The sequence below is a fragment of the Gymnoscopelus microlampas genome (genome assembly GCF_963454915.1).
Source record: "Gymnoscopelus microlampas genome assembly, chromosome: 16".
Taxonomy (NCBI): Eukaryota; Metazoa; Chordata; class Actinopteri; order Myctophiformes; family Myctophidae; genus Gymnoscopelus; species Gymnoscopelus microlampas.
In genome coordinates this window covers 23927285-23945341 of record NC_139953.1, presented here as the reverse complement: position 1 = coordinate 23945341, position 18057 = coordinate 23927285, and the positions used below count along the sequence as shown (strand labels likewise).

Sequence of the window (18057 nt, the reverse complement as noted above, 5' to 3'; positions counted from 1 at the left end):
TATTTGAAGTCAGAGAGAAGGATGCAGTGGAGCTCAAGGCTTTCTTTTTTTTGGGGGGGGGGGCATTAGGCTGTAGAAAAAACTATTTAGCAGCTCACCATATTTGAACCATTCCCTCTGGAATCCGTTAATAGAAATCTTCCCTGCTATAGATCCGTGTGGGCTAAGCTAACAATCCGTTTGTTCTGAATTGTTGTAGCTTTGATGGTCACAGGCTGTTGGAAGGCTTTGAATCCTTCTTACAATGAGCTATACACTGCAAAAAAAAAAAAAAATGTTCTTTTCCTTTTCTTTTTCGGAATGATTATGGAATATTTGTGGCTTTTAATTCCAGCCAGCCCTATAGAAACAAGTGCCCTATATAGCATTCAAAATGGCCGACAATTAGGTCCAGGGGGGAGAAAAACACAACAACAATTGTCTAACCCAGTTTCATACCACGTTGTTTCGCTCTTCAGCTGCACTGATTGAAATAAGACACACAGTCATTCCCTGCAGTCACTTCTCCAGCGGTGGTTGCCGTAACGGTACAAAAACGACAGCAAGTCAGTCACTTATACACATTCACACGCATCCGTACCCCGTTGATCGTTGCCATAGCTGCGCTGGTCAAAACAAAAACAAAAAGATTAAAATAAAAGGAAAACTAAATAAAGACCTCTCATGTTTTCGCAAGTGTGAGGTAGACAAGGATGGGGGCTTCAGGTATCCTTGGTTGAGTGGGGGGCAGGGGGGGTCCAGGGGGGTGCGGGGTACACCTCTATGGGGGCCGTTTCAGGATTTCCTCCATCGCTGGGTGTGGGGGCCGCGGTGTGTCGGTGGCTCCTCTGGGGAAGAGGAGGAGCCTTCCAGAGGAGATGAGCCTGAGCGCTCCTCCTCCTCGGGGGGATAGAGGTAGGGCCCAGTCCCTGGGCTGGAGGCCGAGGTAGAGGCATGCGGGTCCTGAGAGCCTGCGGTAGGCGCCAGCGCCTTCTGTGGACACTGAGCCACCATGTGCGTGACGCTCTGGCAGTAGTGGCATTTCTTTGGCTGGGGGGGCAGGCCACACTCCTTGGCATGGTGGTCCAGACCTCCACAGTTATAACAGCTGCAGAGGAAACAAGGGAAGAAGGAAAATGTTGGTGGGGATGCATACTGTGTGTGACACATGCGTGCGCTAAGAAATACACAGGCAATGGTGTGACCGTAGCTACTATTTAGCACCCACCACTAGGTGGGAGTATAGCCAATGAGATACGGTCGATCCACCTAAAATTTAGGAACTAGATGATAAGATCTTATTATAGATTTTAAATAATGTAATATCATGCAAATGGAAGCACAATGAATAATGAAAAAAATCAAGAAATTACAAGACATTTTGTAATTTAGCATTCTCTGATTTTGAGTATTCTGTGCTTGCCCTGGAATCCTAAACAAGTGGATGTATTTGTTATTTTTATTAGGCAGTCCATTATCAGAGTCATCTGAAAGGACACTTCTGAGAAAACCAGCTGTAAATGGCACAGGTGTTCAGTTACTATTTTCATCATCATAATATCGCGCCATTTGCTGCAATGTTGATTGTGCTAAGCTGGCTCACATCTAGCAAGTGACAAAAGCGGTTCATTATTATGGAACAATGTGGTTGAGCCTTGCGGTACTTGTCATTGTAAGACAGGACCATTCCAAGGCCAGAGAGCCAAATGAGAAAATTGAACAATTGTAAGGGGATCCGACTCCACAATAGTTGGTTACATAACAGTGTGAACAGTAGGGGTCAGAGTAGCATAACAGCCAACAGGAGCCCCAGGGAGCCGCTTACACTGAGCGCACGACATCACAGGGGAGTACCTGCCACCTCGAAATGCATTACCGCCATACTACCGCCTCAGTAGAATGTGGAGACACTTGACCTTAAAAGTGGATCAATTATCCCAAATAAACTGAATAATTCAACTGTGTAAAACAATCAGGGAGCCTTCTCGGGATACAGTTTCCTTATTTATAAGGAAAGAAAGGCTGTTTTCTCACGTTGAGTACTGGATGACTGAGGGTTTCTTCAGCAAATGAGCCGTGAGCCATCAAACAGTGTGGCAGCGTGGATTTATTTGAAGCATTATGAAAAGAAAAGTAGTCTTTATGTTCTGATGGCATTCCAACAACAAATACAACGTCTTACACTTTATTCTTCAGTCTCCCTGACTCTGTCTACTGTACACGCAATGAAGGCATTTTATGTCTACAGACAGCAGGAGACGGGCGAGAAACACCTCAGAATCGCTTTCAAGGAGTTCCATGCAGCTCCCTCTGGCAGATTTTAGTAAAGTGCCCTTCAGTATTTTTCCTGATGCGTTTATTTGTTGTTTTCACCATCATGTTTCTTGACTGTTTACGTTTTATTTGCACTGCTGTTGTTGCTATAATGCCGGAGTTTCCCTCTGGGGATCAATACAGGTTTATATTATCATATCTTATCTCATGATATCGCTCCATTTGCTGCAATGTTGAGATTGTGCTAAGTTGGCTCACATATAGCAAGCGACAAGAGCGGTTCATTCTTATGGAATAATGGCCCAGCCTTGCAGTACTTGTCATTGTAAGACAGGGGCATTTTCAAGGCCACAGAACAAAGCACGAGCAAGCACAATACCTCCAGGAAGTATAGCAGACAAGAGACATCAGCAAAGGGCTACCGCTACATAAAAATTGACATGCCATTATGAGGTTTTGCTGAGCAAGGCCATTGCCTTTTTACAGTATCATCTCAATTGCTTCCTCGTCTACAAAAGCATATCCATACAAAGAATCACATTCAACCTACACATTTAATATACACTTTAGTCTTGCAGTTGAAGGTTAATTGGATTTGACACTAATTACTGGCATTAATTGCTTTGATATATTTTCTTCACCTTTTGATAACTAATGTCAGCTTATTACTAGCTAAGTTGTTGCCAGGGATATACTTAAGTACGGTCATAAGCGAACATGCAGCCTTATAGCCAACATGAACAACCTAGAAACTCTCACTGCTTTTGGAAAGATTATTATTTATCCATTTGAAAACAAAATGTATTACATTTTTATTATTAGATTTTGTTACGGCTTTTTTAAGCTTTTCTTTTGACTGGACAGCAGTGAGACCGGAAAGGGCTATAGAGACATGCAGGTCATGAAGTGTCAATAATTATTGATGAGTGAGTGAAATCCATTAATAATATAAGTCAAAGATTTCATTGAAGTTAATGATTGATTTAATATTGAGTATCTGCCAATACAAGTCCTGATCAGACATTGACACGTTCCTACATAATACAACTGCACAGTGGAAAAGTAGTCAACAGTAAGTAAAACCAAATTAAAACCAATCCCATTTTAGTATATGCTTAACGCCTTGCGAAACACTCACATGTTTGACTGACTTTCATTTTCAATCACTAAATCACCCAAGAAGTGTGTTTAAAATCTGACATGTTCTTTCTGCAGGCTCCATGTATGTAATTAAAATATGTAAATACATTGTTGTGTTGTATTAGTTTTGGTATAAGCTTTGCCAATATAATGGTAGGCATCACTTACTTATATTCGTCAGCAATCTAAACTGAACTATCCGATTAACCTTTGGTCAGATGCCATTGCTATGGCTGGAGAAGATAGGACAATGATGTGTGGCTTGAATTTAAATTGAATTTACATCATTAAAATATCTTTATTAGATCCCAAAATAGTCCCAATTTATTTAAGGAAAAACGTTAGAACGTAATATTGCTTCTATCCTATTGTACTTTTCATAACAGTATAACAAAGCAATAATAAAGCACAGCTGTAATTGATGACTCGTGATAATCATTCTAAAATGTATCTAACGACACAGATAACGCTGTAAGAATTCCGAGCAAATTCTTACAGTGAGCAGGACACAGGAATGTCTCATTGCAGCGAGATGGCCTTTTGTATAAGGCCACCATGCAGCATTGCTGACATCCTCATTAGTGTTGCTGCCCAGTGCCCGATAGCTTGTCCTATACAGTACATCATATGGCAGTGGTTCCTAAACGGAGTGCAAAGACACACTGGTATGCTGTGAGACAAGGCCAGGTCTCCCGTGGGATTTTGTGGCAACCACACATTATTATTGCAATATATACAACTATACAAAAAGTTATCTTTTGTATTTTTATTTATTTACTATAAACTATATCAGTACTTTGTGTGCACTCTCATTTCGAGGCAAATTCTGTACAATCTGGTGTCACTGTTTTGGGCATGACATAATAGGCAACTTTAATAATTATTTATTATTATTATCATTGTAAGAAAATGTAACACTTTTTCACAAACAGTCAAAATAGCAGATCACAGCTTTTTATTTTGTTTACCTTAGTGGTAGTAGAATAGTGACTGGCGTGCACTAAATTAAAGGAACATTCAGCTACACTTTAGTGATAAATTAATTGCGAAACGTTTGACTATAAAAACCAATAGGTTTTGGGTAACGCCTATATCAGGAGTGGATATGTTCCAAACGCCCAGATGAAGGCTATCATAGCCAAAAGCCATTGGTAATGAAGTCTCTCCATGAATTAAAGACCATGAACAGATGCATTTTTTTTTTTCAATGCGTTCTTTGGGGCAACTGTGAGGTGGCGAGAGATTTGGTTTCCTTTTTGACTGATGATCAATTGAAAGGGGAACCTGCAACTACACAATAGTTGGTTACGTAACGGTGTGACCAGTAGGGGTCAGAGTAGCATAGCAGCCACCAGGAGCCCCAGGGAGCCGCTTTAAACTGAAGAGAGGGGTGACACTGAAGAGAGAGGTGACATCACGGGGGAGTACCTGCCACCTCCGAATGCATTACTACCTTACTACTGCCTCAGTGGAATGTGGAGACACTTGACCTTAAAAAGTGGATCAATTATCCCAAATAACCTGAATAATTCAACTGTGTAAAACAACCAGGGAGCCTTCTCTGGATACAGTTTCCTTGTTTGTAAGGAAAGGTCCTTTTTCTCACTTTAACCCGTTCAAACCGGTAAACGCATCCACAAATGTCCTCTAAATGCTAACAGTTTTCTCAAAACCGTGATGTTGCTATAATATCAGTGGTTCTCAAACTTTTTCATGTCAAGATGAAGGACCACCCAAAATGACCCGCCATCTCAAAATACTTTGTTCCAGGAACCCCCCCCCCCCCCCCCCCCCAGAAGCAAAGATTAGAATTACAAATGTTCGCTTTGAAAGATATATATAACAAGATTTGCAAAACATGATTGTGTCATGATTTTTCAAAAATAGCAGATCTACAAACTAGTATATCTGCTATTTTTGAATAGCCAAAGAATAAAATAATGGCTGTAGCTAAAATCGAAAGTGACACAGATGCGTTTTACTGGATTGGCTGATGGTTGCTTCAGCAAATAGCTCATTTGCGTGAGCCATGAAACAGTGGCAAGTTGGCGACGTGTATTTATTTGAAGAAAAAAAAAAGAAACGTTGTTATACTAAAATGGTCTTTGACATTCTGATAGCGTTCCCATGACAAACACACAGCTTACAGCTTTCAACTTTCTCCTGAGTCTCCCTGGCTCCATTTGCTATACACCAGTGGTTCTTAACCTTTTCTGGATTTCGTTCGCAGCCCACCCATCTGACCCATTCAATCCGGGAACGCATTTCAGTCATTTTAGATGTGTCTTTGGCTATATTCAAAAATATCAGATCTACAAGCTCATAGCGTGGCACTTGGTGCCGCGCTATGAGCTTGTAGATCTGCTATTTTTGGAAGAATTGTGTATATATTGAATATATATATATATTTAAAGCAAAACATTTGTTGGGGGTCCCTGGAACTAAATATTTTGAGATGGGGGTCCACGGCCAAATACATGCAATTTTGGGGGTCCTTGACATGAAAAGGTTTGAGAACCACTGATATATATAGCAACATACGTTTGAGTTACAAATGTTCGCTTAAAAATATATATATTCAACGATTTGCACGATTCAAAAATAGCAGATCTACAAGCTCATAGCCTGTATATCTGCTATTTTTTTGAATAGCCAAAGAAATCTAAAAATGACACAGATGCGTTCCCGGTGTTAATGCGTTAATGATGAGTTCCGGCTTGGATCAATGGGACTAACATAATATGTTCTTATTTATCGGTATCACAAAGAAAACTCATTTTGTCAAGGTTCTAAAGAAAAGCATTTTTAGTTTTTACATTAATGTCGTATTATCATTCAAATCTTAGTGTTTTGCCATTTATATGGGCGCCCGCTTGCAATATCCTCGCGGCCGACCAGTGGGGCCCAGGCCCACAGGTTGGACAATCGCTACTAAAACACGCAATGAAGGCATTTTTACATCTTCAGACAGCAGGAGCCAGGAGCGAGGAACACCTCCTGTGCTTCAACCATCAGGCGCTTTCAAGACGCTCCATACGGCTCCCTCTGGCAGATTTTTTTTTTGCAAAAAGCGCCCTTCAGGATTTTCCCGAGGACAAAGCAATTGATTGAGCTACCGCTGCACAGTGCATTGAAATGCATAGAAGTCCAATCCAAACGGGTGCTAATGCTGTCCTGTAAAAGCTGGTAAATTGACTTAAAATAGTGCCGAGATGGCAGGCAAAGTCCCCTATTCAATTCCGTATTATGCGGCAGAATAACCATGGCAACAGGCATGTACTTGGGCAGATTGAATAGATTGAATCTATAATCTCTACCCACTCAGAAATAGCACACTGCAGTAAGACGTCCATGTAACTAATGTCTCATACCTTCCATTGCCAGGGCACCATTCTGATATATATAATGGTAACTGGTAACACGCAAATACATTTGTATTTCCTTAGTGTGGATGCTTAAAACACAACAGCATTTCAAGTTTTTCAATCTTAACCCATTCTATCCAGGAACACATCCACAAATGTCTTCTAAATCCTTACAGTTTTCTGAAAACCGTACGTTGCTATAATATATCAGTGGTTCTCAAACTTTTTCATGTCAAGGACCACCCAAAATGATTTGTATTTGGCCGCGGACCCGGCGTGCCGGGTTATGAGCTTGTAGATCTGCTATTTTTCAAAAGCCAAAGTATAAAATAACGGATATAGAGATATAAAATCTAAAATGACACAGATGCGTTCCCGGATTGAATGGGTTAATCTTTGTTTTTCATTAACAGGCATAATATCTGCTATGGCTGCTACACATAAACAACAACAAAAACACTGACAGCCGACGTAGTACTGTAGCTCCCAACGAGGCAATCCCAGCATTTTCCATTCCAGTACTCATGGAACACAGCAGAATAAAATCTTGTGACTGAAACATTTTATCAGGCCAGGAAGTCCTAATCTGCGATTTAAGGACCCCCAACCCCCTAGCACTCTGTTCCCTAAACAATTAGCACAATATGTACAATTATGTTTGTGTATTATCATTCTAAACCAATAGCGCATAGCAGTGGCGGCCATTTTCTGGTTCAACTCAAAAAAAGCCAATGCATTTTTCCCATAAAGATTTCCAAAAATATTTATATTATTTATTTGAAGCCTAGAATTAAGCCATCCAGGGTACTGGTGAATCATGACCATACAACATTTGATTCTGTGAAAAGTATATTAGAAAACCGTAAAACAAAGGATATTTATTCAATATAGTATATCATATGCAAGGGATAATGCATCAAATAGAATGACTTTTCGGTTATTGCATCGTCTATTTCTCACTTCAAATGTTTTCAAAACATTCTTGAGAGCAACGTTTAGTTGTAAATGACATTGGTTGTTTGTTTACATGGCTGTCATGTTGGATAAAGCATAAAATCAAGCAGCGCAGGTTGATATGAGCAGGTGTTCTGAGTCTCTGATTAGACAGCGGTCCGTTATTGAGCTCATCGGTCATTATCCAGAAATAATGACCGATGACTGACCAATCAGAATCGAGCATTCAACCAAGCCGTGTAATAAAATTCAATATTAAAAAAAAAAAGAAATTCACAGAATCAAATGTTTTATGGTCATGATTCACCAGGAGCCTGGATGGCTTGATTCTAGGTTTAAAATAGCTGATATAAATATTTTTTTAAATCTCAACGGGAAAAATGCATGGAATATTTTTGAGTGGAACCAGAAAATGTCCGCCACTGCTAAGCCCTATGTTCTTGCCGTTCTACATACTGCCAACCAGTTAAACACATTGCAGATTGAGGCTTCAACCTTTGTTTTTACGAAATATCTGAGACCATTGGGGTTTACAGAAGATGCTTCTGAACATGTATTCTGCAGCTATACCAATTCAAACACTCCTCAAACACTCTTTATTCTATTGCTAGTTTGACCACTTCAAAGGCTCTTTAATCTTAAAATAACTAATAACCGAAAGTAGCCTATCTACAAGCTCACGACGCATCACCATGGCGCGCGGCGGTGCGACACGTGGTGAGCTTGTAGATAGGCTGCTTTTGGTGTTGTTCCACAGAAGACATGGTTGGCTTCTATGAAATCCAAAAATGACTGAAATCGGTCACGGTGACTGAGAAAGTTTAAAGGGATAGCTCACCCAAAAAAAGATATTTTTTTCTATCGATTAGTCACAGCATGGAGACTTGAATTCATGGATATTTTTTAGTTTTTGTGGCATTCCTAAGCCAATAATTTGATGACCAGCGGACCGGTAGGTAGCGGTTCCTGTTGGAGACACAAAGGAGACTCTTTGTGTCTCCTACCGGAACCACTGCTGCTCATCAAATTATTAGGAATGCAAAAAATATATATATATATCCATGAATTCGAGTCTCCGTGGGTTGACTAATCGATAGGAAAAAAGTCATTTTGGGGGTGAACTATCCCATTAAAACCGGGAAAGCATCTATGTCATTTTAGATTTGACAATTGAACAGCAGATATACAAGCTCACAGCGCGTCACTTCGTGCCACGCTGCGAGCTTCTACATCTGCTATTTTTGAAAAGTTTTGAAACATCTTGGCAGTATGAGAACTACTGTTTCTAGAAGGCATTAGTAGAATTGGCCTCAGGTCTTAATGGGTTAATCCAATACGATGTACTCACCGGTCTCCCTTTGGTTTGCGTTTCTGGAGCGGGACCTTCCCTTTGGGTCTCCTCTCGCTGCCCGCGCAGGGGCCCCCGCCGGGCCCCGTCACCCGCAGAGACTCCAGGCCCTTGGAGGACTTCTTGTAGGTGAAGTCCACCTGCTCGCCTTCTTTTAAGCTGCGGAAGCCCTCCATCACCAGTTTACTCTATGGAGAGAACAGACCAGGACCGTCCCTTTTTACAAATTCTACATTCTTAGGTCGATATATTTCATTTTGAAGTTCAGTCTTTTAAAACAGTGGTTCTCAAACTTTTTCCATGTCAAGCACCACCCCCAAATGAACGTGTATTTGGACCAGCGGACCCTCATCTGAAAATATTATGTGCCAGGAACTCCCATAAACAATTTGTGTTGTTAAAGTGTTTAAAACAATATTCCAAATGTGTCATATTCTTTGAACTTTTAAAAAGAAATAACAGATCTACAAGCTCACAATGAATCGCGGTGCGACGCATTGCGAGCTTGTATGTCGGCTCTTTTCATATACCCGATGATGCACCGTATATACGGTTACTGTACGGTTAAACTCATTTTGATGCTATACTATCTACTTTTGCTAGGGACCCCCTGGAACCCCCTCAAGGAAGGACCTCTGGGGTCCCTGGACCCCACTTTGAGAACCACTCTGCTTTAAAAGAATGCAAAGCTTTAAATATGGTCTATATCTCAGATAGGAAAAATGCCCACATGAATATATACATGAATATTCATATCCTAATCCAAGCCTTTCAAAATGATCCTGAAGACCTCCAAATGACCTTGGATAATGTCGACCTAGGCATGAAAAGCCTGCTATTATAACATTAACATAATCTGACAACTAGCATTTCTTTAGCAAAGTAAAGTACATGCTGCTTAGGGATGGGACAGTTATACAGTTAACCGTCTGGCCGGAATGTGTGTCACTAACCGTTTAGGACTTAATAACTGAAATGAACCCATTCAATCAGGGAATGCATCTGTGTCATTTTAGATTTCTTTGGCTATTCAAAAATAGCAAATATACAAGCTCATAGGCATAGCTATGAGCTTGTAGATCTGCTATGTTTGAAAAAAGAAACTGGTGCAAATCTTTGAATATATACATTTATAACTCAACTCTTTGCTTCTGGGGGTCCCTGGAACCAAATATTTTGAGATGGGGGTGTCCGCGGACGAATACATATCATTTTGGGGGTCCTTGACATGAAAAAAGTTTAAGAACCACTGATATTATAGCAACATACGTATTTAAAAAATAAATAAAACTGTTAGGATTTAGAAGACATTTGTAGAAACATTTTCACGATTAAAAAAAGATAAATAGCAGATCTACAAGCTCGTAGAGTGGCACGCGGTGCCGCACAATGAGCTTGTATATCTGCTATTTTTGAATAGCCAAATAAATCAAAGAATTCCCGGTCTTAATGGGTTAATATTAATGGAATTAATCACTTAAATATACACTATAATTGTTTCTCAAACAATATTTTACATTACCTAATAAAGATAAAAAGCATTTGAAGAGAAGACAACAACCTCACAGAATGAGATATAGACCTAATGTAACAATACATGTTTTAGGCCATATTTGAACTTCTCACACATAGGACTGCAACTTTATTTATTGATATGACGTTATATGCGATTAACCCATTAAGACCGGGAAAGCATCTGTCATTTTAGATTGAACGATTATCTTATACTTTGGCTATTCAAAAGTAGATCTGTAGATCTGCTATTTTTTGAAAAATCATGATTTTTTTGGGGGGGAAATCTTTGAATACATTGAAACAACATTTTTTACTCAAATCTTTGCTTCTGGGGGTCCCTGGAACAAAATATTTGACAAATGTTCGCTTTAAAAAAATATATATTCAAAGATTTGCACACATGTTCACGATTTATTTTTTTAATAGCAGATCTACAAGCTCATAGCGAGCGTGGCACTCGGTGCCGCTCTATGAGCTTGTATATCTGCTATTTCTTAATAGCCAAAGACATCTAAAATGACAGAGATGCGATCCCAGATTGAATGGGTTAAGTTCTTCACTATGAAAACACATCTTTCAAGGTTCTAAAAAAAGATTACCATGACATTTTTGTCTTTTCTTACATTATCATCTTTTAAATATTAACGTTATTTTATGATTAAAATATTTGCGTTTTGCCAATTATTTGGGGGCCCTCTTGCAATATCCTCACGACTCACCATTGGGCCTCGGCCCACAGGTTGAGAATCACTGCTGTAGAATATTTTCTTTAATGATGTGTCAGCGCATACAGCACAGTGTGCACCTCATAGCAGTGGTTCTCAACCAGTGGTCCGTGGACCACCAGTGGCCCTTGAGCGGGTTCCAGGTGGTCCCCAGCTAAATGATGCAGAGTTGGTGACCAAATGGACCCTTATAGATCTTTAACTCTTGAGAGCGTAAAATGAAACCAAATGGTTTCTTTTTATGCTCTCAAGAGTTAAATCATTAATTGTTAAACATCAGCATTACTTAATTTACAATAAGTCTCCACAATTACAGAATGTAAAAGAATTGTTAAATTTTGCCTGTCGTCTCTCCTATGGTACCAACATCTATACAGCATGGAATTGTGGACAAAATCTTTTCGAACAATAACAAAATATTCTAAGTCTTGGGATCTGAGAGTCTAAATCTCATCAAATGGTGCTTCAGTGGCTCAAATGCCAAATAAATAATGGACCTTGATATGAAAAAGATTGAAAACCACTATCTTATAGCTTATATACTGTATGTTATACACACCAGTTGGAATACAGCTGTGATAGCCCCAGATACAGTGCTGGACAAAGTATTCAACCCAAGTACTTGAGTCAAAGTATAGATACTCCTGGTCAAATATCACTCAACTACTAGTGAAAGTTCCTCAGTCCTCAATTTGTACTTAAGAGTGCTGGAGTATACGTGCTTTTAGAAAATACGAACAACTTAAGTTTTCAAAAGTACATGCTTTCTACAATAATTAAGTATTCAAAAGTACAAATTACAAAGTACGTTTTCTTCTAACGAATTTCAGAACTTTTCAGATATAGGGAAAATAGCAGATCTACAAGCTGACAATGCATTGCGAGCTTGTAGATCTGCTATGTTCACTATATTTCAAATAGAGCTGAAGTGGTTAATTCACAATGTACTTTTTCCCTTCCTAGAAATGTAGTGGAGTCAAAGTACAATATTTGTCTTTAAAATGTAGAGGAGTGAAAGTCAGAAGTATCCAAAAATACAAATACTAAAGTTCAGATACGCGATTTATTTTCAATTAAGTACAGTACTCAAGTAAATGTACTACGATATGACTATGAAATGAGAAAAGAAACAAAACAAAGGTTCGTAAAACAATAAACATGAATGATGCAGAGACACATTGAGGTTTTCAGTTGAAACATTAGCTTACACAGTCCTCAGTGTTCATTTGCCTCAGATAGTTACATGAGAATTACGGTCGGCAATAGGGACAAATTGACACTGAGGATTTTTACTCTCAAATGAAAGACATACACAGGTTTCATCCTTTCATTATTTCGTGCATGTGTGTGCACTGACTGAGCAATTGCCAACTCTGCGAAACCCCCCTAGCGTTAGCGTTCATCCAGATAGCACAAAAACAAAACACGACGCGGCATCATTTCACACACAGAGGCCTGACATTAACTAGCTTGTACCAACTGCCATGACGGTCACAGCAGCAGAGGCGCTTATCTCTGAATGTGCATCCCTGCTTCACTCCTACCCTATCTACTTATCACAGAGGCACCATTTCCTATTTCTTCAGCGGGTGGGGGGGAGAGAAAAGTGTGTCGCACCCATGCAATCATTTCCCTGGACAGAAGAACCATCAGTCTTATCTGCCTGATTGGAACTATTGATTTAGTTACTACATAACCACCGGACAATGATTTATGTGTTGATGATGGTACAGAACCACTGATAGGCACTGTATCCATGACCTTCAATGGATTGCACCAAGTAAACACACCCACACGCAGTGGAGTAAAAGTACGTGCATGTACTCAAGTACTTACTTAAGTACAATTCTGAGGTATGTTTTTTTACTTTCTTCAGTATTTACAAAACTTTAACTTCTACCCCACTACATCTCAGAGGAAAATATTGTGCTTTTACTCCACTATAATTATATGAAAACTTCAGTTACTTTGTAGATTTTGATTATTATTACAAAACACACTAACCACTTCAGCCGTATATTACGGCCATTTGAAAATAGCAGATCTACAAGCTCACAATGCGTTACAATGTGACGCATTGTGAGCTTGTAGATCGGCTATTTTCAAAAGCTTTTCTATACATTTTGAACTTGTGAAATGGGACGTTCTGCACAATGACTACTTTTGCTTTTGGTACTTTAAGTATATTTTGATGCGGATACTTTTGTACTTTTACTCAAGTTCATTTTTAACACGGGACTTCCACTTGTAACAGAGTATTTCTACATTGCAGTATTGATACTTTTACTTAAGTAAAACATGTGAGTACTTCTTCCATCACTGCCCACATTGATGCAGTGTAAGCCTTGTATACCTGCTATACAGTATGTCCAGGTCTATAAATAACACGCCAGGACGTGTAGAAAACGATATGTATTAGATGGAGGGAGAAGAAAGGTTCAAAGGAACGAACGACAATTATCTTAAAATAAAACTAGACAGTTTCTTTAACCCATTAAGACCTGAGGCCGATTCTCCAAATGTCTTCTAAATCTCAACAGTTTTCTGAAAAAAATGTATGTTTCTATATCAGTGGGTCTCAAACATTTGCATGTCAAGGACCCCCAAAAGGATATGTATTTGGCCTCCGACCCCCATCTCAAAATATTTAGTTTCAGGGACCCCCAGAAGCAATGAATATATATTCAAAGAGTTACACACATTTTCACAATTTTTGTGAACAGATGCGTTCCAGATCTTAATGGGTTAAAATAAAACTAGACAGGTGCTGGAGCCAAACATAATCAAGTGAAGAAAAAAAAGGGAATGTCCGCACACAATAGGCTGCTCTCCCGTCTTTTAAAATATTTTAACCAAAAGTGAACAACGTTTCGCCCGTGCTTGATGAAGCTGTGTACGGGCGAAAGTTAACGTTGTTCACTTTTGGTTAAAATATTAAGACGGGAGAGCAGCCTATCGTGTGTGGAGGACATTCCCTTTTTTCGTCAATTCATAGTAACATTTCCCATAAACTTTGTCCAATGTCCCTTAAATGCGTAGGCACTGGGTCTTGCAGCTATAAAGGGATAGTTAATAAATATGTGTTCAATCAAATGTAACGAAAAAATTGGATAGTGATTTAAAGAGATGACTGAGAGTTACTTGTTAATTGTAATAAACTAATAATAGAGTTTGCACAGAGAGTGCAATTAACGATAGATGAATATGGAACAGTGGGGAAAAAAAGAGGAAAACTTTAATCAGTAGATTTGTTTTGTCTGCTTCTGGAAAACAGTGTTGATGAAAGCTTTGTAGAATTATTTAATCAGGATTTGTTTTCAATTCCAAGCACTATTTCATGAAGAAAATTATTAATTTTTTTGGTTTACTTTTTACTTTTTAAATACGAATTCACCCAATACAAAATAATTGAACGTTTAAATGCGGACCCTTTAAACTTTCAAGAGTTCAATTAACACTCCAGATTTTACTGTGTACAGTGATGGTAATAATAATGCTGTTTAAAAAAGAGAATTTGCCATCATATCCAACATTCAAGTGGCAAAATCTCTTTTCCAACTTCTCAATCCAAATAACTTGTTTAACAACATCATAATGACCCAGACCCGTTATTATACTTCTGTTACTTTCACATGTTTTTTTTTTATAATAATAGTAATATAACGTATTACATTTTATTACAAAAAATATTTAAACATGGCATTGGCCTGCACTGTTGTATTGCAGAACTGCCATTTGAGGAGAGACTTCATGTCAAAAATTCATAGTAAACTAATGAAAGCTTATGGTTCACTTTAAAGCCTCTTTTTCATGCGCTACAATTTTACATACTAACCGGTTGTGACAACATAGTCTGAGACTGAACAAAAATCAAAACATATGCATCAAAGGCAATCCTGTAACTTTTCAGCACAAATCAATGGACAGAATAAGCTAATTCATTTCATCTAATTAATATCAGTTATATGTAGCTTTTTAAAAAAAAAATATATATATATATGACTATGTACAAATAATGTTGTAGCCTATGTTATATGAATGTCACTGTATTTACTCCTTACAACATTGAGTGTTTAACTTTGAATGTCGACACCAACATTCCAAGTTAGGGAGTTCACAGCTCAGGTACAAAGAGTAAACTGCTTCACGTGACTGAAATTAGCTTTAATACAATAAAACTTGAAACATCAAAAAACATTTTAAACTTCTAAATAGAGTGAGAGTACCTTATGCTGATTAAGGGCACAAACAACATCTCTAAAATGACTCCAAAGATTTTCCATAATGCTGCTACCCTTTTTTCCAAACCCTATGTATCCTTACAGAGGCAGAATAGCATCAATTGAAAATATTTCACATAAGCCATTACACATGAATTCATCTGGACATGCACTGGTTGACCGCCTCTCTCCAGTTAGTAGCTGATAGTCCTGGCCAGCTTGCAACTACTTAACCAAAGCCTAATTTGTGCTCCGTTGAGAGACCGTATCGTACAGCGAAAATACCCCGACCTACAAGCTCACCAGGCGTCGCGGATGTGAGCTTGTAGGTCGGCTATTTTCGAGTACGAACCGGGCTTAATGCAGAAGCCGGCTCATTTAGATTTGGGTCTGAGGGAAAAAAAGACGAGGATCAAGGAGAGAGAATGAGGAAAAGTAAAAGGATTCTCCACAACAGCTCAGAGGAAGGACAATGGGGGGGGGGGGGGGGGGGTTCGGGGGCTTATGATTGTAAAGATTAATTTCCAATGCCTGTGCAAAAAGTAATATTTATTGCCACATCAGCCGAAAGACAACACCAGGATGAGACATATGTCATACGAAAACTCAAGCCTAATCCCCCTTTCCTCTAAAAGAAAAAGAAAACACACATTCTAACTTAAACACATAAACCCTTGGGGGTATTCTGGGGTGAATATTCGGTGGATATAGCAGATGCACAAGCTCATGGGCTTGTAGATCGCCTATTTTTCGTGGAGAGATTTGGTGTAGTGGGGGGAAAAGGAGCAGACCAGGTATAGAGCCCTGGGGCACTCCGGGCAGCCAAGTATATAGTGTTTAAGTGGTTAACCTTTAGCCATTCTGGCTCAACCAATCCTTTGCAAGGAACCACCAGCGTGAGTGAATTGAACCGTTAACGTACTAATTAATACGCCAATTGATTTTATGTTTACATAATCACTGGACCATTTGAAACGACTCAAGGGCATTTCCCAGAGCAAAAATAAATAGGTAGATCGACATCGTTCGTCTGATTTCAAAATGGCAATGCAGCGCACATAATGATAAGTAGTCATTGATTGCTTTCTGCTGTGTGGTTGAATCAGTATTTCCTCTTCCTGTTCCTTTCAGCCTAACAGGCGGCTTCTCTCTCCAGGTCAAAGTTGAAACCCCCAATCCCCCACAATGCACCAGTGAGGATATCACACAACTCCTTTTGTTCTACAAAAAAAGAAACGCGTGAACAAGCGCACAAAGTCTCCCACAAAACTATGAGTTTCAACATTTCGTTGCTCCCTCTTCTCCATATTTCAATTTGTTTTATCGTACATTAATGCCCAACTTTGTCATACTACAGTGTCACACAAAATATGTACAATTCTTGCTATTTTTGAAAAAAACATTTAGGTGAAAGTCTATCTGTGGGTTTTAGAAATATTGCACCAATTAAAAAGTACTAACAAGAGCTTGTGGCTTAATAATGACTACATTGAATCCATTGGAACACATGGTTCTTTCTTCCATTTTCTGAGAAGCAACAGTTTTGGACATACAAGGTTTCCAGCCGACACAGAGACGATTTGCAGCATTGCCTCCTGTGTCTTCCTGAGTGAGTAGCCTATGCTACTGCTCCAATTGACTTCCATTCACTGGTGCTGGAACATGGACTTACAGCAACGCGGCCTCCGTGCAATTACGTAATAAATTGTAGCATGTGGATTTACGTGAGTGAGTGAGTGAGTGAGTGAGTGTGTGTGTGATGTGCGTGTGTGCGTGCGTGTGGGTGTGGGTGTGCGTGTGTGCGTGTGTGCGTGTGTGTGTGTGTGTGTGTGTGTGCGTGTGTGTCTGAAAACCTTGCGAATCAGACCCCGTAACGTGAGTCACCTCCTCTCAAGTAACCTGGCGGGTGTCCTGACCGGTTTCACTTTACGCACAGAGGTCAGGAAAGGGCATGGCCAGAGAGAGAGAGAGAGAGAGAGAGAGAGAGAGAGAGAGAGAGAGAGAGAGTGACAGAGAGCGAGTGAGCCAGAGAGAGCGAGAGAGAGAGAGGGGGGGACACAAAATGGAGGAGTGGTCTTCAGCATGGGTGGAAGGTGGGCGGGGTAAAGAGGGAAGGGGAGGGGAGAGGAGGTGCAGGGAGGGGACGGGAGTGGAGGGGAGGGGGGAAACTGTGGCGGGGGGACTGGGAGCCCATGGAAATGCCTCCAGCGCATTCTGTTCAGCTCCAATGGAGGAGCAACTCCTGATCAGCGGCTGGACGGGTGAGGGGGGGGGGGGGGGGGGGGGGGTTGTACCCAGGAACAAAACCCCCATTTGATCAGGAGCCCCACAGGTCAGCGGCAGAAATCCGGGGGTCAGCGGTATAACCACCCCCTCACCACCACCCCCCTCCCCTCCGCCCCGCACCTCCCCTTCCTCCTTCTGAAGGACCACACCAATGTGCTCGCTGGTCGCTCTGCCCCCATGGAGGCACCGGCAACTGGCAGCAGCCCCTCCCCTCCCCTCCCAACATCAGCGGTTCTCAAACCTTTTCATGC

General features: G+C 40.1%; 1 protein-coding gene across 1 annotated transcript in view; it reads right to left on the bottom strand.

Annotated features, from left to right (window-relative positions):
• Positions 1-774: 774 nt before the first annotated feature.
• The window catches only part of lin28b (lin-28 homolog B (C. elegans)), a gene marked incomplete at its 3' end in the record, with an annotated part of 30969 nt that continues 13686 nt past the window's right edge, over positions 775-18057 (bottom strand). The window contains exons 3-4 of the mRNA XM_084082969.1: positions 9061-9248; positions 775-1087 (exon numbers count right to left, since the gene is read on the bottom strand). Coding sequence (XP_083939095.1) covers positions 775-1087; positions 9061-9248 — 501 coding nt within the window. The remainder of the gene's footprint in view (positions 1088-9060; positions 9249-18057) is intronic.